General features: G+C 42.3%; 1 protein-coding gene across 5 annotated transcripts in view; it reads right to left on the bottom strand.

The window, feature by feature from the left end:
* The window catches only part of NOS1 (nitric oxide synthase 1), a 558,783-nt gene that overhangs the window by 155,250 nt on the left and 380,727 nt on the right, over positions 1–22,806 (bottom strand). For all 5 annotated transcript variants that reach the window (XM_073560587.1, XM_073560281.1, XM_073560506.1 and 2 more), the window contains one exon: positions 3,073–4,108. In XM_073560587.1, the coding sequence (XP_073416688.1) occupies positions 3,073–3,755 (683 nt within the window). In that variant the 5' untranslated portion in view covers positions 3,756–4,108. The remainder of the gene's footprint in view (positions 1–3,072; positions 4,109–22,806) is intronic.

The following is a 22,806-nucleotide window of genomic DNA, read 5'->3' as shown; positions in this document are numbered from 1 at the left end:
AATATTTTGTGGAATAACCATGATTTTTAATCACAGCTTTCATGCGTCTTGGCCTGATTGCCACCAGTCTCACACTGCTTCTGGCGTAAAAATGTAAGCAGTTCTTTGTTTGATGGCTTGTGACTATCCATCATCCTCTTGATTACATTCCAGAGGTTTTCAATGCGGTTCAGGTCTGGAGATTGGGCTGCCCATGACAGGGGTTTGATGTGGTGGTCTCTTAATTTTTGCCAGAGCTGTATATACAGGGTGGGCCATTTTATGGATACACTTAAATAAAATGGGAATGGTTGGTGATATCAACTTCCTGTTTGTGGCACATTAATATATGGGAGGGGGAAAACGTTTCAAGATGGGTGGTGACCATGGTGGCCATTTTGAAGTCAGCCATTTTGGATCCAACTTTATTTCTTTCAATGGGAAGAGGGTCATGTGACACAACAAACTTATTGAGAATTTCACAAGAAAAACAATGATGTGCTTGGTTTTAATGTAACCATAATCTTTCATGAGTTATTTACAAGTTTCTCTTTGTGTACAGCCATTGACATGTCGCAAAGGTTAAAATGTGAGGAGCGGATAGAAATTGTGTTGATGTCTGGTGAACGCAGTACCCAGGTCATTGCAGCAGATTTCAATGCAAGACACCCTGCGCAAGAAAACTGTCACCGTTCCCATTTTGTTTAGGTGTATCCATATAAATGGCCCACCCAAAAAAGTTTACCTCATCACTGAACATAATGTTCTGTGTAAACTGAAGGTCCTGTTCCAATTTTTGTTTTGCCCATTCTGCAAATTCAGCGCGCTGATCTGGGTCACCAACCATTCCCATTTTATTTAGGTTTGTCCATATATATGGCCCACGCTGTATATTATCCCAAAAGGTGGAGAACCCCTTTAATATACACTTCAGAATACAGCTTTATTAAACTTCTGTTCGTGTTGTTGGAGAATTTAGGCTACACATTTATTTACTAGAACACAGAAAACCTCCTTCGTAGAGTTGACGTTACAATTTTATTAATGTAATCAGATGATATTGATGGATATTACATACTTATTGCGATATAATGACCCTTTTAGTTTTATAAATGTGACTTCTTACTGTTATAATTTGTGATGCACGTGTAAAGGGAAGCAGAGGTGATGTTGAGTAAAGGTTGAAAATTAAAGTATTATGTAATTTTGGCTTTAAGGTTACTTTTTACTCTTATAAAGTAAAGTCTATAAATTAAGTTTGTTACATTTACCAATCTATATATATATAAAGCTGAGTGTATGCATGTGTGTGTGCATGTATCAAACCACGCCCACTCCACATAGAACCACCTACTGGTGGGTGAAGAGCGGGATTGCAGAGGGAAAGTGCGGGATGCAGGTGGAGAGTGAAGCTGCGAGGGAGAGCGCGGGACATGAATGGAGAGCGGGGCTGCAAAGGGATAGAGCAGGACAGCATGTGGACAGCAGGGCTGTGGAGGGAGAGAGCCGGACTGTGGAGAACGGGACATGAATGGAGAGCAGGGATGCGGAGGGATAGAACAGGATGCCGCATGGAGAGCGGTGCGGCAGAGTGAGAGAGCAGGACGGCAGGTGGAGAGCAGGGCTGTGGAAGGAGAGAGCGTGTTGGCGGGTGGAGAGCGGGGCTGTTAAGGGAGAGAGCGGGACGCGGGTGGAGAGCTGGGTTGCTGAGGAAGAGAGTGGGACAGCCAGTGGAGACAAGGGCTGTGGAGGGAGAGAGCGGGACAGTGAGTGGAGAGTGGAACGATGAGTGGAGAGCGGGGCTACAGAGGGGGAGCACTTGTGCTTCAGACATCTGTGTGCTAGTGTAGAATTCACTTACTGGACTGCGTGTTATATTTCTGATAGAATCACTATTTTATCTGCTGTCGATCTACCACTTCTCTGATTACTGAGCTCTGTATAAACACGCCTACACCACTGATTGCTAGTTTTCTGTGTACACTCTGCATAGGCAGAAAACTGCCAATGAGTGGTGTGGGTGGGGTTATGCAGAGCTCACGAATATGGAGGACTTCATGGCAGCAGATTTACTAGTCCACTACTCATAATCTTCTGCTGATTATGTAGTGATTTTGTCAAAACTACAGCAAGCAGCCCATTATGTGACGTATTAACGACAGCCCCAGTAAATAGCAAATTAGATTGCAAAATCCTGATGACAGATTCCCTTTAATAAACTTGGTGCATCTGCTGTAATTATGCCAAAAATGTAAATCTACAAATGTTATTCCTGGTATAAGTAATAGTAAATCATTTGGTCTGTGGGAAGTTTTTATTCCTCCCATGAAACTCTGTCCAGTGGTATTGCCACTTTAGAAAAGTGATCAGAAGTGTGAAAAGTCCTAAAATATAGCATAAATATGGCATGTGGAGACAGAATTGAATGTACGTACTTATACTGTGAGAAAGAGAGCCAGCATCAAACCTCTAGGATTGTCATAGAATTAGCAATGAGCACAAAAATTATCCCTGCAGACTCTGAAAAATGAATGGAGTTGCATAAACTGCATAAACTTGTTGTGGATTTTGTGTGTTTCTATTAAGTTTTGGCTTTCTGTCATGGTGGACACTAAATGCATCATTTTCTATCTGTTTTCATTTAACAATGAAATGAACAAGACGTGGTTATTGCGTTCGCACACCCAGAACATGGCAAATATTCTTATCAAGTGTGAAACACAACTTCTCTCTATTCTCTAAAGGACATTACCACCCACACATCCCCACTACCGCATTAGCATCGAAGACCAATTTTTACTGTTTGAGGTTGTGGATATTCAGACTTTATGCAAAAGTGGATATAGAAAGGAAATTAGAATAGTGGTATGATAGCTTGAATACATGCTGAATTTGATCATACTCTGAAGATATACCGTAGCTCAACTAAAGAATTATTACATTTCACAGGTTTTAGATGTGAATATTTAATTCCTTTTGGTAAAGGAATATAATTACATCTAAAGGGGAGTTGACTGACTTGATCGTTTATGTAATGATACAATGCTAGAGCTGGAGGTTAGGTTAGGCTTATTTTATGCAGGGATATCTTACCTTTCAACTTGCACTTCTGCATCCTTCCTTTCTGTAAGATGATCTCCATTTAGCTCTTTACATGCATTCTGAAGCAAGTTCACTACTGGTTCAATCTCTTTCATGATATCATTTTTTTCGGCTCCCCCATTAAGGCAAGGACTTATACTGATGTCATCTCCTTTGACTCCGTCAAGCCCATTTAACTTAAGAAGCTGGTGGACTTCTTGCCAAGATGAACCAGCTGAACTTGTGGCACTGTCCACCATATTTTGTTGGTCTTTACTATATAGGCTCTGACTTGATAAGTCACTTGACTTTGGGCACAGAGGTCTGGTAACTCTAATTGTTTTGGGTGTTCCATCTCCTGTAAATGTTGTCTCCAAATGAGTGGTGAACCCTTCAGGACCTCTAAGAATGAGCACTACAAATGTCTCTGAGCCAATACTGCGTAGTATTTCCAGGGCAGTTTCATAACTAGAATCTACAAGTGGCCTATCGTTCACTGCCAGTATAATGTCACCGACCTGCACAAGACCACTTTGCTCGGCTGCTCCACCTCGAATTAAGTCAGAAATAATAACTGGAGGTCTGCTCCTTCTTTGCTTGACCAGAAACCCCAGGCCACCCACTTTTCTCTTGTAGAGGCGTACCGATATGACATTCGGTTGTAGCTGTTTAACACTAAATTCATATTCCTCCATGACAGCGCTCTTCAAAGTCTGTTGGGAGTAAGTAAATTTATTGGAAGGTTATATCAGTTTCTTTATCTTAAAGTAACAAGAGCAATATTAGAGTGTTTTAGAGTCTAAGGTTTCCAAACAAAGTAGATTCCTTAGATGTTTTGTGGTTCAGTGATTTTCAGATTTGAAAAGCTGCTTCTGGATCTCAGATGAACGTAGCTTTACTTCACTTATGTCATGCTTCTGGTCCTATTTTCATGAACAGGACGTCTGGTAGGATACTAACAACAGTTCATTTAAAGGTAGCTTAACATCTTCTTAATTCTCAGGCATCCTTGAAATCATGTGTCAGTCTCCATCTGTATTTTTTGCACCTGTAAGGAAAAAAAAAAATATTTCTTACTATTCACATCCCCACATATATGTTTGTTACATTTTTTGTACCAGTATAGATATGTGATTTTTTAAGATGGTCTTGTCCATAAAACTGTGGATTGCAAACTGCTACAAAAACATGAAAGTCTGTAATGCAATGTGCTATAAGGTGCATCATCTAAAGATATATCTAATGGATTTACCATTACACCAAGTTAAAAAGTAAGGGAGTCAGCTTACCATCTTCTGGGGACACCTGCTGACTGCAAATCCATGCATAGACATTTCAAAGCCACACAACAATCCAATAGTAAAGAGCACTGACCAGCATTACTATCATGTAAAATGTACTATTTATTTCATTATTGAAAGCATTCATATGGAACAGAACTGCATATACAGGGGTAGACACTGACCCACATGTTTACACTGTGCACCTTATTATTGGATAAGACTTACTGCTGAAATGCGTAGGTTCCATGTGGAGGTTGTTATGTAGTGGCGCAATTTAAAGATTGTAAGCCCTGGTGAAAAATCTCAAAAAATAGCTTACAAAATAGCTCCTAATTATCACAGGTCTTTAATGTTATTGGACTTCTTACATGGGTCAAAGGGACCCTTTGGGCCTCCCTAAGCTCCAGGGCCCAGGTATGTATTCAATCTCTGCACCTACTACAGTAATGCCTTTGCTGGTATGTTCTATAACTATTCTGTTAATAATGAAGTTAACAGATATTTATGCTGGACAGCGCTATTTAGTAGTGGCATAGTAGTAAAGAGTAGTAAAGAGTAAATTCTGCATATATGGCATCCTACAGATATGTTTAAGGTGTTCTATGCATAGATATGGTTACACATCTACCTTTTTATACATTTTGGTAAGGATTCAAATCTTTCAGTAAATTCATTATATTGACTGCTACATAGTATCGCACAATTATGTTGTCATCTTGCACCACACATCTCAGAATATAACAAGCCGAGACAAAAGAAAAAGAGGACACATCTGTAGTGCTTATGTAACAGTTGGGTAACAGCTGGAATATGTGATATGCAAAATATGGGCTGTAGGTTTTCTTTCCAAATATTTTTTTTCTATTATTTAACCATCTGTATTTAGAATGTGAGGTCTTGACCTTACATATTTGAATATTTGAACCAACCAATATTCCTATAACCAAAAGTATCTGGCTGAATAATGATATTTGAATATTGGTATTCTGTGTGTAATATCTAGACCTCCCCCCAAGTTCTGATAAATCAAATTTGTGCGACTAAGTGATTTATAGTACTGCAAGTGTGATTCAGTGGCGTTTCAGGGGTCCAGACCTTACATTATGAATCCATATTTAGAATAACACCTAGAATAAAAGCAGTGAGTCGATACCCTGAAGTAAGTAAATACATAAATAGAAATACATGTAATGACAAGTATGATAGCCGTCCCACCGCAACAAGGTATACAAGATGGTTGCTAACTCTAGTATCACCTAGATCTGACTGCTTTATACCTGCCTGTGGAAAGCTAAATAGACGATGCAGAGCTCAAAGGGGAGTGGTCCCTCTCTCAATTGTACCAAGCACAAGACATTTATGCAAAACCAAAAACTGTAGAGAGCATGCCTGTCAGTGTAAGTGCAAAGTGCAAAATATATAAATGACTTCTTATTATAGGTTTTGTCTGTTAATGGCCACAGTGTGAATTTGCACCTACACAATTCACTTATACTAATAGGTATGTTCGCTTATGTTTTTGGTTATCCATACTTAGAAAGTAAGGTCTGGTCCCTTGAATGTCCACAAAGTCGCCCTTATTGTACTAAATAGCTCTATGGTGCGAAGATTTGGTTAAATAATACTGAGGGTCTGAATATTACACCCAGAACACAGGTATTCAAATATGGGTATGATATACATGTTGAATGAGGCCTAAGTGTTTTACAACTACTGACAATATACTGCACAGTTCTTGCTCTCCTATCCCTTAAACATAACTTTTCACTGATCTTTTTTTTTTTAAACTGAGTACCTCCTTCAATTGTTACTGCTCCACTGATTCTGAAACACTTTTTTTTTTTCTTTTAATTTCTGTGCCCCTCTTTTCTAAAGTTAAGCCTCTCAGTAATAAAGATGTAAATTCACCCTTCAACCAACTGGGTATATTCAACAGAACTTCTCTATAGGTGTGGCCATTTTTGATTGTTAAAACACATTCTGGACTCAGCAGGTAATATATGTCAGTTCAAGATAATAACAGTATAAGCAAATGGAATAATCCAACATAATTAGTTGACATTTACTGCCGTGAGCACTGAATGGCAGACCATTCGAAAGAAATATGTACCCAAAGAAAGAAACCGAACTTGTGGTCATGAAAGAGGTGAGAACTGAAGTGATGAATTAAAAAACCATTATTAACAAGTGGTGGCACTATACAGAAATGGGTGCACACACAGTAATAAGAACCGTGATATTAAAATATGTATATATCTCTATGTAAAAAGTACAAAAAAGATAATAATCCAGACCAACCAGATTGCAAAGTTTGAAAAAATATGTGTCATAAACACACCACAACAGATTAGGTATTACCATTATTTTGCTCATCACCATAATTGCAACCATCTTCTATCTGTTGTTGTGTGAGTTTTTGACACATATTTTTTCAATCTTTGCAATCTGGTTGGTCTGGATTATTATTATTGTTATTATTATTATTATCTTTTTTGTACTTTTACCTAGCGATACCTACATATTTTGATAATATGACTCTTATTACTCTGTGTGCACCCGTTTCTTAACCATTGGTTGTTATTAAAGGTTTTTAATTGATTACTTCGATTCTGACCTCTTTTATGACCACAAGTTCGGTTTCTTTCTTTGAGTACCCATTTTTGATTGTCCAGTATCAGAGGAGAAAAATAAAATACTTAACGAGAAGTTGTGAGGTATACGCCCAATTGGTTGAAGGGAAAATTGGCAGCTATATTACCGAGGGGCATAACTCTGGAACAGAGGGGCACAGACAAAAAAGAAAAACTGTCCCACAATCAGTAGAGCAGCATCAATTGGAGGAGGTACTCAGCTTATATTAAAAAAGCCAAAGAGAGGTCCTCTTTAATGAGTCCATTGAGCATCTGATTGGTGATTCTCATGAACCACAGATACGGTAGCACCTATAAAAATATACCGTTTAACTTCAAATCATTTTGGCATCAGAGGTTGTTTTTTGGAATTTGTACTCTGTTTTGTGTGAAATGCTAACTACTCTGTGTCTCACAAGATAAGCATCCTAGGTAGATCTGTGGTGTTTGCAGGTACGCAGGATGCAGTGGCGAGTCGCGAGACAATTAGGTGCTTTTTATATTAACGTTTATAAGACTAGAGGGAACTTTCCTCAGTCCCGGCCTGATCACCAAAAGGGGTAACACGGGTTGCCCTCGCAGGGGTTCTATACAGGCACACACAAACGGGTAGAACACGACTACTCCCGGCAACAGCCGGTCACTATAGGGCCGCGGTATGGCTGACTACGGGTCCTTAATTATAAAGTCAACTTAGCCGTCCAGACGTCCCTCGCCGTTCGGGTTGGTGGTCTTTCGGCGTAGTAGTTGCTGGGCCCAGTTGCTGAGGCGATGACGAAGTCTTCGCGCACTCCGGCGCGCTGATGACACTGGAGCCCCACAGGCTCCACCGGGGTCCTTGGATGGTTGGGCCACAGCCCGTGGCCTGGGGCAAGCAGCAGCGATGTGTGGTGGCGAATACCAGGCCACCTGCGCAGCTAATGGCTGCGACGGGAGGTCCGCGGTCAGCAGAGGCCCGGCCCCTGCTGCGGACCGGAGCGGAACAGTGGTGGCCGCCGGCGGTACTGGACTTGCCGCGGCCACTGGTGAGAACAGGGCGGCTGCAGGTGGCGGGGAACAGGCCGCAGCGCGGGTGACCGCGGGCAGGCCGTAGTCGCGGGCCGAGGGGAGGCGGCAGCGGCCGCGGGTTGAACTGGGGCCACAGCAGCCGCGGGCTGGAGCGGGGAAGCATGTCCCGGATAATCGCCTCGGTACCGTCCCTCTGGAGTCCTCGGTGAGCATCCTCCCTGGCACTGGTGAGTCGCTCTCGCTCTCAGCCGCTCCCACCATCTCCTGCTGTCTCTGTTTCGGTCTGCTGACTCATCATCCCAGGAATTCTCCACCTCTTTTGTACTGGTCCCTCGCCTAGCCCATCTGTCTGTCACAACGGTCTGTCCCTGAATTCTGCCCCCCGGGGACAGTTTCCCCCGGAAGCCAGATGACAACTCCCTTGGTTCCGGCCCGGACACTCAACGGGAGCGGTTCCTCCCACAAATCAGCCATCAGTCCTACAGTATATCTACGGCCATGTTTAACCCCTTCCTGACATCCGACGTACTATCCCGTCCATGGGACCTGGGCCCCTATGCCCATGGATGGGATAGTATGTCTACCGCGATCAGCGGCGCCCACGTGGTGAGCTCCGCTGATCGCGGCCGGGTGTCAGCTGATTATCACAGCTGACACCCGGCACAATGTGTCAGGGGCGGTCACGGACCGCCCCCGACACGTTAACCCCTTGCACACCGCGATCAAACATGATCGCGGTGTACTGGGGGTTAAAGGGAAGCATCGGCAGGGAGGGGGCTCCCTCCGTGCTTCCCTGAGCCCCCCACGGCAGTGCAATGTGCACGCTGCTGCGGGGGGGCTCCTTTCCTGCAGGTCCCCGAATCCAAGATGGCGACGGGGGCCTTCGGGGGCCTGCAGGAAGCTGGCTTCCTCAGTGCCTGCAAAGCGCAGGCATGAGGAAGCCTTCTGCACTGCCTGTGACAGATCGCTGATCTGTCACAGTGATCTGTGATGTGACAGATCAGCAATCTGTCACAGGACAGTGATGTCCCACCTGGGACTATGTAATAAAGTTAAAAAAAAGTTAAAAAAAAGTGTTAAAATAATTTTTAAAAATCGCCAAATAAATTAGAAAAAAAAAAAAATATTCCCCCAATAAATCCATTTTTTGGAAATAAAAAAAAACCAAAACAATAAAAGTACACATATTAGGTATTGTCGCGTCCGTAATGACCCGCCCTATAAAACTGTCCATTAGTTAACCCCTTTAGCGAACCCCTTAAAAAAGAAAAATAAAAAACGAAGCAAAAAATAATTATTTATTATCATACCGCCAAACAAAAAGTGTAATAATGCGCGATCAAAAATACACATATAAATATCCATGGTACCGCTGAAAACATCATCTTGTCCCGCAAAAAACGAGCTGCCAAACAGCATCATCAGCAAAAAAATAAAAAAGTTATAGCTCGCAGAATAAAGCGATGCAAAAATAATTATTTTTTATATAAAATAGTTTTCATTGCATAAAACCGACAAAACATAAAAAAAGACCTAAATGAGGTATCGCTGTAACCGTACTGATCCGAAGAATAAAACTGCTTTATCAATTTTACCGCATACGGAACGGTGTAAATGCACCCCCCCAAAAGAAATTCATGAAACGCTGGTTTTTGTTCATTCTGCGTCCCAAAAATCGGAATAAAAAGCGATCAAAAAATGTCACGTGCCCGAAAATGGTACCAATAAAAACGTCAACTCGTCCCGCAAAAAATAAGACCTCACATGACTCGGTGGGTCAAAATACGGAAAAATTATAGCTCTCAATATGTGGTGATGCAAAAACTATTTTTACAATAAAAAGCGTCTTTTAGCGTGCGACAGCTGCCAAACATATAAACCGCCATAAATAGTAAATCAAACCCCCCGTTATCACCCCCTTAGTTAGGGAAAAATAATAAAATTTAAAAAATGTATTTATTTCCATTTTCCCATTAGGGTTAGGGCTAGGGTTAGGTCCAGGGCTAGGGTTAGGGTTAGGGTTAGGGCTAGGGCTAGGGTTAGGGCTAGGGTTAGGGCTAGGGTTAGGGCTGAGATTAGGGTTAGGGCTGTGTTGGGGTTCGGGTTGGAGTTAGAATTGGGGGTTTCCACTGTTTGGGCACATCAGGGGCTCTCCAAATGCAACATGGCATCTGATCTCAATTCCAGCCAATTCTGAGTTGAAAAAGTCAAATGGTGCTCCTTCCCTTCCAAGCTCTGCCATGCGCCCAAACAGTGTTTTACCCCCACATGTAGGGTATCAGCCTACTCAGGACAAATTGCAAAACAATTTTTGGGGTCCAATTTCTCCTGTTACCCTTAGGAAAATAAAAAATTGGGGGCAAAAATATAATTTTTGTGGAAAAAAATGATTTTTTTATTTTCACATCCGAGCGTTATAAACTTCTGTGAAGCACTTAGGGGTTCAAAGTGCTCACCACACATCTAGATAAGTTCTGTGGGGGGTCTAGTGTCCAAAATGGGGTCACTTGTGGGGAGTTTCAATAGTTTAGGTACATCAGGGGCTCTCCAAACGCACATGACACCCGCAGACCATTCCATCAAAGTCCGCATTCCAAAACGTCACTACTTCCTTTCCGAGCCCCGACGTGTGTCCATACAGTAGTTTTCTCCCACATATGAGGTGTCAGCGTACTCAGGACAAATTGGACAACAACTATTGGGGTTCAATTTCTCCTGTTACCCTTGGGAAAATGAAAAAATTGGGGACTAATTGATCATGTTTGTGGAAAAAATACGATTTTTTTTATTTTCATGCCCGGGCATTATAAACTTCTGTGAAGCCCTTGGGGGTTCAAAGTGCTCACCACACATCTAGATAAGTTCCTTAGGGGGTCTAGTTTCCAAAATGGGGTCATTTGTGGGGGGTTTCCACTGTTTAGGTACATTAGGGGCTCTCCAAAGGCAACATGACACCTGCAGACCATTCCATCAAAGTCTGCATTCCAAAACGTCACTACTTCCCTTCCGAGCCCTAACGTGTGAAAATACAGTAGTTTTCTCCCACATATGGGGTGTCAGCGTACTCAGGACAAATTGGACAACAACTTTTGGGGTCCAATTTCTCCTGGTACCCTTGGGAAAATAAAAAAATGGTGACTAAAAAATTGGGGACTAATTGATCATGTTTGTGGAAAAAATACGAATTTTTTATTTTCACGCCCGGGCGTTATAAACTTCTGTGAAGCACTGGGGGGTTCAAAGTTCTCACCACACATCTACATAAGTTCCTTGGGGGGTCTAGTTTACAAAATGGTGTCATTTGTGGGGGTTTCCACTGTTTAGGTACATCAGGGGTTTTCCAATCGCGACATGGTGTCCGATCTCAATTCCAGCCAAAAACGTCAAATGGCGCTGCTTCCCTTCCGAGCTCTGCCATGCGCCCAAATAGTGGTTTACCCCCACATGTGGGGTATCAGCGTACTCAGGACAAATTGCACAATAACTTTTAGGGTCCTGTTACCCTTGGGAAAATAAAAATTGGGGTGAAAAGATCATTTTTGTGGAAAAAATATGATTTTTTAATTGTACCGCTGTACGTTATAAACTTCTGTAAAGCCCTTGTGGGTTCAAAGTTCACACCACATATCTAGATAAGTTCCTTGGGGGGTCTAGTTTCCAAAATGGGGTCACTTGTAGGGGGTTTCCACTGTTTAGGTACATCAGGGACTCTCCAAACGTGACATGGCGTCCGATCTGAATTCCAGCCAATTTTGCATTGAAAAAGTCAAACGGCGCTCCTTCCATTCTGAGCTCTGCCATGCGCCGAAACAGTCGTTCCCCCCACATATCAGGTATCAGCGTACTCAGGACAAATTGCACAATAACTTTTGCAGTCCAATTTCTCCTGTTGCCCTTGGTAAAATAAAAAAATTGAACTTGAAGTATTTTTTTTGTGAAAAAAAGTTAGATGTTCATTTTTTTTAAATATTCAAAAAAATTCCTGTGACGCACCTAAAGGGTTAATAAACTTCTTGAATGTGGTTTTGAGCACCTTAAGGGGTGCAGTTTTTAGAATGGTGTCACTTTTGGGTATTTTCTATCATATAGACTCCTCAAAGTGGCTTCAAATGTGATGTGGTCCGTAAAAATAAAATGGTGTTGTAAAAATGAGAAATCGCTGGTCAACTTTTAACCCTTATAACTTCCTCACAAAAAAATGTTGGTTCCAAAATTGTGCTGATGTAAAGTAAACATGTGGGAAATGTTAGTTATCAAGTTTTTTGAGTGCCGTATCTCTGTGATTTAAGGGCATAAAAGTTGGAAAATTGCGAAATTTTCAAAATTTTCGCCAAATTTCCATTTTTCTCACAAATAAACGCAAGTTATTTGAATGAAATTTTACCACTATCATGAAGTACAATATGTCACGAGAAAACAATGTCAGAATCACCGGGATCCATGGAAGCGTTCCAGAGTTATGACCTCATAAAGGTACAGTGGTCAGAATTGTAAAAATTGGCCCGGTCATGAACGTGCAAACCACCCTTGGGGGTGAAGGAGTTAATTAGGACACTGAGGACACATAAAGGGCACACAGAAAAAATATTACATGTAATTGTGATGGGGCCCTCAAAAAATGACTAGAAAAATTAGACACATTTATTAGGTACCACTACTGCCTTTTCCTTGTTCCAGTTTGTGTGAATATCTTTGAAAGTCCTTTATACAATTTTAATGACCCTGTGTCTGGCTAGAGTATTGTGTTTTTCCTCATATCTGTCTCATTAGGATTTCATTTCTAATAAAAAAAATAAAAAAAATACGCATTTGATATCTAAAAGAATCCTAGATTTTCACCACCATCTGACGTTTCATTTCTTCAACACCCCAGAGTATTCCCCAGTGCTCAGAGACTGTAGCACTGTCATCTTATTATAACCCAGTTGTTGTATGCTTTCCCTGGAGCTCAGACAATATCCTTGTGGGAAAACACCTTCCATCAGTTCAATTCCCTTCAAACATTTCATATCTACCCGGGATTGTCTTGTGAAATATATATACTCTCTGTACAGATATGGGATTTCCTAACATGGCCTTGTTAATAAAATTGTGGACCACTATCTATTAACACTGTCAGACACAATTGGGCATCTGTCCACTGAAAAGAAGAAAATCCCAGATACGACTATGAAATCAAAATATGTGTTCCTAATAATTGACTGTGTACTGGATGTGTATGTCAAAGGGGAATCCTCATCCCATCTCAAAGGATTTTCCATTCATGTGTATATAGTAAATATAAAACCCATCAACGTGACCTTCATCAGTAAAATTTGTTAGTTTACCACTTGATGTTATTGAACATGTGCAGAAAAGTTGAAAAACTGCAAAGGTCAAAATGAACTAAAATATGGATGGCTATGTCTGTATAACGATTGTTCACCAGACAATTGTGCATATAACTTGGGAGATAATTCTATGCTTACCTAAACGGTTCTCAATGGAGAATTTCTTTTAAGACATTAACCCCCAACATAACCTACCCTAACAAAACATACAGGAGATGTAGGTATACATGCACAACATTACTACAGAACAAGTCATACCTACCATCCCGCGCCTGTTTCCTGCACAGCTGTGTGGTGCCCTTTCTCTCTTTGGAGCTGCTTATAAGATATATATTCTCTCTGAGACCTTTTTATATATATATTTTTGACTATAATGTGGCCTGACCTGATTGGCTATATCATTTTGTCATGGAATACATTCATATATATGTAAATAAGGAAAACGGGGGTATGTCATCCTTCTAATTTGACAATAATGGCTGCTCCCAAGCTACCACCAACAGGTTTGATGCAGGTTTTTCTGATTTACACAAAGTAATTGTCTTTGTAACTGATAATAATCAGCTTAGTTTGTATTCCATCACAGCTGACTGACATCTCCAACACCATAACTGGGATACATATATATTCATATGCCAAATACAGGAAACAATTGTCCATACATACAGTATATCCTGATATAATCCCTTATTGATAATTATATTTATACACATATATACTGAATATTTAATCCAGGGGCAAACACAGGACTGTTACAAGACTTTACTTAGGAGGCGGCCATCACTACACCTAACACCCCACACCAGCATTTCCAGACTAACATTTCTCCAGGGCAAACACAGGAATGTCACAGGAATTTATTGAGGAGTGGCCGACATGCAAGAACTAAATCACTACCATCCATGGACTGAAATATTGACCACTGAGCTATACAGAAAAGCAGTATATTATTAGTATAAACTTTATGTTATATCTTATAGCTGATCCAGTCTCTGTAGGGTATTAAAGGGAATCTGTCAACAGGGTTTTACCATGTAATCTGTACAAAGTATGCTGTAGAGGTTAAAACACAGATTTCAGCATTGCTTTTGTTATCAAAGTTATCATAGTTTTGATTGCTTGCAATGATTGTTTTAGAATCAGGAACTTCTCATTGCTGTTATCCAGCAGATGTGCCTCCTGGTTTGGCAACACCCCTTCTTGTGATAGGCAGCTCACTGTCTATAGACAGAGTACATACAGAGCCTGGGTTGGCGAATTTAGCTTTATTAGCTCTGCTTCATTGCTAAATCTAAAACCTCTGATTGTCAGAATGGCCGCACCTGGTAATCTAAGTGATGCCTAGATGGATTCAGCTTCTTTTTACCTACATCAGCCTGCTCTAAGATGAGGTGGCGAAAACGTGCTGACAGATTCCCTTTAATTCCCTATAGAGAAGGAATCAGCTATAATACACATCAGATGACTATCAGCCAAATTATCATTTAGTCCGCAGCTCTCTATTAACTCCTCCATATGCAATTTTGCTCTGCTTGACCCAGCGCTTCTGTGTTATCTATGAGAGAACCACCACGAGCTTCTTTGGCAACGACTTATCTCCAAGACGAACAAAAGGATTAGCTACTGAAATTCACCAGACCAGATCCTTTTCTCCCTCGGCATCTGCCATGGAAGAGTTGAGAGGCTAAAATACATATTAGACTGTCAGACAATCCCACCGAGTGGGTTCAGCCTAGTTTAGTCTGATTCGTATGGCTGGGGTCCTTTAGGATCATACAACCCAGCAATGGGAGACCCTGTGATAAGTTTTTTTTTTATTGAGGAACCTTCCAATAATAGGGCATTAAAAGAGGGCAGCGTCTTAAAAAATGCCCTGGAAATAAAATTGATGTACACAAAATTACGAGAAAGTGAAACTGAATGGAGTCTGTCAGCGATTTTACAATGCTAAATGAGTAATGAGGAAACAATTTCTAACAGTCCCATGTTGGATTTGATAATTAATCCAAGCATACCTGAGAAAATGACCATTACCCAGTCATGCATGAGGTGTCAACACTAAGTGTCCACTGGGCATGTTTTTATCCCTGAAGAGTCCTTGGCTAAGGATAAGAACTCCTCACCATCTCTCTTTATTGACATTTCCAGCTTCATTTGATATTCTTTCTAGAATATGTCATTAAAGGCCGGCCCGGCAGACAAACTTCGGGTGTAGTTGCCACCTATATCTCAGGATAGTTTGCTGATAAAAGATTTCCTAATGGGCACCTACTGATTCATTATTATGGAGATGTTTGAGCTTGTTTCCACTACATCTGTTAAGCGTCTAAAGCTGCATTTACACTGGTAATCATAAACGAGCATTGTTAAAAACACTCGTTTCATGACTATCTGTGATGATCACCCAATGAACGAGCAAAACGCTTTTTTTATCAGGTGAAATAATCTTATATTGGATAAAAAATTCATCATTCTAAGCAGTGCATCATCCTTTGTAAACACAACTTGCATTGCCAAAAATACGGAAGCCTATATGCACCGAGCGATCTACTATAGGTCATTCAGTCTGCACTGTTTGCTTTGGTATGATTTAAATGACTGCCGATCAATAAAAGTTTGCAGATCAGTGGTCGTATCGTGCCGCAGTCAGTCCATGGAATCTAACCTTAAGTCCCGCAAGTCAAATTACACTGTTTGTATGACGTGCTTAAAATGCTTTGTGGGATTCCCATTACTCAGTACAGAAAAAAATATTTCATTACAATGACTTTAGAATAAAGTTAAGGGGCCAGGGACTGGAAAACTGAAGATCGCTGGTGCTCGTAGAGTAAAAACATGAGAACTCAGCCCCACCAGCAAACCTAAAAACCATAAAAGCCTAACTTCTGTTTGTTACTACTTGTGATCAGGTAACTTTAAGATGACCTGCTCTGGAGGCTGAGTGATGCATGCAGAGAATTAAACCACTCCAAATAATGTACAGAGATAAGGAAGGTAATAGAAATAGCAGATCGAATCAATGGCTGCAGTCAGAGATAACATCTCACTTTTAAGGGCATCTGGCTTGAGCAGGCATAACCTGCCAGGATGAGTTTGGAACACAAATGTAAATTTTTCTTTACTTACATCATATCACTAATAAAAAGTGACATCAATACTGTGCAAAAACCTAAATGTGAAAAACATTCATCATCTACATTGCTAAAAGTGGTTTTCTGTGACTTTTTCACGTTGGGGCAAAAGCAGAACATGTTCTAAAGGAAGAAGTAATCAGTACTTAACCTTTTCATCCCCCAGATCACAAAGGGCTGACAAATAATTTATGAAAAGAAGTACAATGCTTATGAACATACATATGTAACTTTCAGAATGATCTATAAATTCACTTCTCCATGTTGTTGCTTTGGAACATTTCTCATGAAGACGGTCATGCATGGACAGATATTGAAGGCTATAAGAATGAGGAGATAATAGGCTTGCAAGAAAATCTTCTTTTAAGATACTGATCACCTCTGATCTTCTCTCATGGGTGTAAAATTCTCTGTACAATGCCCAATTCTCTTACCAGTTGAATTTGCTTCAGTGGTAGCATCAGTGAAGAACCATCTGATATGAAAGAGTCCCACATCGAAAAATGCTGCTTAGATCAAAATTCATCATATGATGCACAAATAAATCATCTATTCAGAACTCAAGAGATCAAGAATCAACTGTACAAAAGACTTCTGTACTTCCCTAAAAAAGCAGTTATTTATCAGACAATGATTACGATGCTAAAAATTCACAAAAGATCTAGACAGGCTGCTAAAGGGGTTGACACCTCTTTTTCTTCTGGAGTGCTCTGCTACCTAGCCTTCTGGCTTTCTGCTTGCTGAAAGGGGACGGTGTGCTCATGAAGATTGACAGTTTGGACAAGCGACATGGTTGCCCAACTGGCCTGAGCTGTGCTCTCTCTGATGCTGCTATCAGAGTCAGCTTTGTCTCTTCAGCATGGATAAAGCACCGGAGCATTGATCCATCGATCCAGACACCTTCACAGCAGCACTCTAATGCTCTGGAGCTTGCAGGTGTATGCTCCTTGTCTAGGAAACCTGCCAACTCTGATAGACTGCAGAGGTGGCTGGTAACCAGGACAATGTGCACTAATTTATAGAGCTGAAAATCTCACCACGAAGAGGATTTATAATAAGAGGTGAAATGCAAAATTGATTGTTTTTACATACACTTTGCAAGTTTCCCAATTTCACTAGACGAGACGACCCCTTTAATGAACTTTGGAAAATATTGTCACGTTACTCTTTAGTCACTGCTTTGAAAATTAATATCAGTTAGGGCCTATACATGAGAAAATAATATTGTTTCACCATGTTCTTATCCTCTATTGATGTACTGAAAATATAAAAAGTATATGCTCCTAATGTTCTATTGCAAAATAACACAGTGTTGAGAGACAGTGTTTCATGTTTCTTTTCTGCCTCCTAACAATCTTGTAGAACGACAGCTACTCAGAATATTCATTGCTTGCCGCATGTTTTCAAATTGGGCAAATACGTGCCAGGCATTACAGGGCACCGTGAACATATCTGGTCTGAGTTCCAATCTCAAGTGGAAATGGGTTTGAGCATCACATCAGAACGAGTTTTGCTCTAGCTGGAGATGAGTTTCCTCAGTAAAGCCAAGCAATAGCATGCTGGTAATATGAATGAGCGAGTACGTCCCATACTGACCCACAGCTTGCTGCAGCTATGCAATAACGGACACATACCGATAGTATCCCCTTACGAATTGGTCTTTTTAGAGCAGGACATGGACTAATTAATGAATGTTTTCTTTCAGACTCATAATAAAGCATAGAACATGGGCAGTATAAGTGATTAAACTGATCTTATTTCAGGAAATAAGAGTCTCTGCTTCAGGGCAGGTTAATATTCCATACAGGACATTCTTAAAGGAACACAGCGAAATATTTCCGGGACATAGTTCACCAATGCATGCGCAGTAATGCTTTTCGGCTTTGCCCGCAGTTGGGCAAAGCATACTGTGCATGCGCGAGGCAAGATTGCATTGCACACCCGCCGACTATGGAGGACAACTACTCAAATTCCAGAAAATATTGCAGACGGCGGCCCAGGATGGGGTGGAGGAAAGGCGATGAAACATCGCCCATCGGACCAGACAGAAGGAATTTAAATAGCCTGCCAAATTGAGGTAACAGATTCCCTTTAAAGGAATTGTCTAGACTTATATTGATTACCTCCCCTTTGGATAAATCATCAATACCAGATCAGTGGAGATCTGACACACGACACCCCCACCAATCAGCTGTCTTTAGCTCCGGTGCTAGATAGATGTGTACAGTAGAGTTGAGCGACTTTGGTCGGATCGGGTTTCATGAAACAAAATTTGTTTCAGATGAAATTGTTTCGACTAGGGCAAAAAAAGTCGGAGTTTTGTCCGAAACCCGACCCCAATGCAAGTCAATGGGGAATAAAAGTCGGCATTGAGTGGATGAATGTCATCCGCTCAATGGCGAATTTTATTTCCCATTGACTTGCATTGGGGTCGGGTTTCGGACGAAACTCCGACTTTTTTTGCCCTAGTTGGACCAGTTTCATCTGAAACAAATTTTGTTTCATGAAACCCGATCCGACCAAAGTTGCTCAACTCTAGTGTACAGCACAGCCTCATTCACCATGCATTGGTTTTTGCCGAGGACTGCAGCTCAGATTCTATTGGACATCAATAGTGCAAAGATTTTTTAATCAAAATATTGCCTTTAATAAAAACAAAACACAAAGAAAACAGTTATGCTACTTATTAGTTTTATAAAGTACTGAAGAATAAAAAGTACTAAAGTCACTTATAGTCCCATTTTGCGGTACATATTAGAAGCATTACAGTACTTTCATTGACTATAGCATTGAATGGTATAGTTTATATAAATATTTCATAAAAATACCTAAAACAGGTTAATCTAGTTTTCTTTTTTTTTCTTTATGTAGTATGTTTTAATCCAGTCTCTTCTTTGTGAAAAACAAAAAGGCAGAAAGTAGAAAAAATGGAATGCATTTCTATTGCTAAAAAGTACTGTTGCAGTTTTTGAAGGAACTCGGCAGGAAGGTTGCTCTAAACATCTTGGAGCACTAACCACAGATCATCTTGGATGTAGGCTGGTGCAAGTCCTTCTGTCTCTTCATGGAATGTCAGACAGACTCCATAATGCTGAGATCAGGGCTCAGTAAAGGCCATGTAATCACTTTCAGGACTTTTTGCTCTTCTTTACACTGAGGATAGTTTCTAATAACATTGGCTGCATGTTTGGGGTCGGTGCCCAATGCAGAATAAATTTGGAGCCGGACGCCTCCTTAATGGTTTTGCTTGATGAATAATTATCTGCCTGTATTTCTCAGCACTGAGGACACCAATACCCTGACCAAATCACCAAACGTTTACTTTCCAGCATTTTTTCACACATTGGATAGTAATGTACATTGATGACATATCAACGGAACATATCAATGGAACAGCTCCTTAAAATTATCCCTTGAACTAATAGGAGCAGAAAATTTCATCACATCACGTGAATCGATGAGCGCAAAAAAGTAAGTCGCTCCTGGCAACCAAGAGGTTAATATTTGCACATCTTAGATATTTTAGTCTGCATATGCCACTTTCTATGTCTTCTATTTATATTATATGAAGGAGAATGACAGCTTTTTGTATATCTTCTTTCAAGCTGCAAAGCAAACGTTATTTTTATTCTGCTTGTTAGTTTTTTATTCAAAGCCTTTTATGTTTCCCAAGTATTTATTTTTGAACGCATGGTGTTTACTTGCAAAAGAGGAGTTTTTTGAATTATCTATGAATGTACCAGCTCTTCCCTAGCAATGAAGGTATTAAGAAGTATGTCTTATCCCCTGATTACTCTGTTTTACAAAGTGCTGTGATTAAACAGAAGAAATTCAAAGGAAACTGAAACATCTGATCCGAAATAACTATTGTGCTTCATATGTGACATAATTTACCGATCTAACAGCAACTCGCTGGTGGAGATGAATTCATAGAAAATGCATTGCATGAACGCAAATTACCCCGAATGCTTTATAAATAAATGCATCCTTGTCTAAAATGGTGAAAAGTCATTGTGATTACATTGATTATTTTTATTAGTCTGTAAGTGTCAATCTCTGTCTTCATTTTAGTTTTATTGACGTTGTCCTTACTGGAAGATTCATCCAGCCCATAAAAATTAGCCCATTTTCTCAAAGTGGAGGTATCTGAACCAAGAGATGATTATGTCTCTGCCTTGTCCAAGCAACAAAAAAATGTAGAGGTGTGTTGACTTATCTTATGTTCTTATGTAGGTTGTTTCAAAGTTTTGCCTACACTTCAGCTCTACTTTTTTGTTGACGGGTATAATTTGTTACCCCAGTAACCATGACCCATTTTAGACCCGGCCTGTCTACTCCACCTTCCATGTCCCATCAATGAAAGGAACCCTTTGGAAACGCAGTTTTCTATGAGGTGTTACCATCTCCAGGGAGGTTTGCCAACTTTCATGACTTTTGGAGGCCCCTTCTTTTTCTAAAAGTCTCCAAAATGTTCCTGAACAATTAGCAAGTACTGTATGTATTAGCTGTGCAGGCCCGGATTGGCAATATAACCAACCGGGCATTTTCCCGCTGGGCCGCTGTCACGTGGGCCGCGGGCAGCGCCGATCATCTGGCCGCTTGCCTGCTGCTGCGGTCACTGTTGCTCCTGCCGCCGGCCCTCTGCGGGCACGGCGGTGATAGTTTCAAGTTCCTCCCGCACTGCAGGGAGATAAGCTGCCACGCCCCCCACCCTCGCCTTAGCATGAGACCCCCTCCCCCCCGCAGCCACTCACAGCCACTCACAGCCACTCACAGCGTCGCACTCGCTTGCCTGCTCGCTCTGTTCGCAGGAGCAGGACCTGTGATGAGGTCACAGGAGGGGAGGAGTCAGGGGGTCACATGATCAGGAGCCTTTGTCCAGACCCCCGATCATATCACCCCTGACTCCGCCCCTCCTGTTACCTCATCACAGGTCCTGTGCGCTCAGCCTTGCCTCTACCGTCTGCAAGACTCTGCTTTGCTGTTGTCATGGTGCTGGTTGAGGTAAGTATGTGTGGGGTCAGGATTTACAGTGTGGATGTAGCAGAGCCGTGTGTGTATGAGGTGTACGGCCCGAGCCGCATGTGTACGAGGTGTACGGAGCGGAGCCGTGTGTACGAGGTGTACGGAGCGGAGCCGTGTGTACGAGGTGTACGGAGAGGAGCCGCGTGTGTACGAGGTGTACGGAGCGGAGCCGTGTGTGTACGAGGTGTACGGAGCGGAGCCGTGTGTACGAGGTGTACGGAGCGGAGCCGTGTGTACGAGGTGTACGGAGAGGAGCCGCGTGTGTACGAGGTGTACGGAGCGGAGCCGTGTGTGTATGAGGTGTACGGAGCGGAGCCGCGTGTGTACGAGGTGTACGGAGCGGAGCCGTGTGTACGAGGTGTACGGAGCGGAGCCGTGTGTACGAGGTGTACGGAGCGGAGCCCTGTGTGTATGAGGTGTACGGAGCGGAGCCGTGTGTACGAGGTGTACAGAGCGGAGCCGCGTGTGTACGAGGTGTACGGAGCGGAGCCGTGTGTACGAGGTGTACGGAGAGGAGCCGTGTGTACGAGGTGTACGGAGCGGAGCCGTGTGTGTACGAGGTGTACGGAGCGGAGCCGTGTGTGTGTACGAGGTGTACGGAGAGGAGCCGCGTGTGTACGAGGTGTACGGAGCGGAGCCGTGTGTGTACGAGGTGTACGGAGAGGAGCCGTGTGTGTACGAGGTGTACGGAGCGGAGCCGTGTGTGTACGAGGTGTACGGAGAGGAGCCGTGTGTGTACGAGGTGTACGGAGCGGAGCCGTGTGTGTACGAGGTGTACGGAGCGGAGCCGTGTGTGTACGAGGTGTACGGAGCGGAGCCGTGTGTGTACGAGGTGTACGGAGAGGAGCCGTGTGTACGAGGTGTACGGAGCGGAGCCGTGTGTGTACGAGGTGTACGGAGCGGAGCCGTGTGTGTGTGTACGAGGTGGAGCCGCGCGTGTATGAGGTGTACGGAGAGGAGCCGTGTGTACGAGGTGTACGGAGCGGAGCCGTGTGTGTACGAGGTGTACGGAGCGGAGCCGTGTGTGTGCGAGGTGTACGGAGAGGAGCCGTGTGTACGAGGTGTACGGAGCGGAGCCGTGTGTGTACGAGGTGTACGGAGCAGAGCCGTGTGTGTGTACGAGGTGTACGGAGAGGAGCCGCGTGTGTACGAGGTGTACGGAGCGGAGCCGTGTGTGTACGAGGTGTACGGAGAGGAGCCGCGTGTACGAGGTGTACGGAGCGGAGCCGTGTGTGTACGAGGTGTACGGAGCGGAGCCATGTGTGTGTACGAGGTGGAGCCGCGCGTGTATGAGGTGTACGGAGAGGAGCCGTGTGTACGAGGTGTACGGAGCGGAGCC

This window comes from Dendrobates tinctorius, unplaced genomic scaffold, assembly GCF_039654945.1.
Source record: "Dendrobates tinctorius isolate UK_male_01 unplaced genomic scaffold, ASM3965494v1 ptg000003l, whole genome shotgun sequence".
NCBI classification, from domain to species: Eukaryota; Metazoa; Chordata; class Amphibia; order Anura; family Dendrobatidae; genus Dendrobates; species Dendrobates tinctorius.
This window is presented reverse-complemented; position numbering and strand designations above follow the sequence as displayed.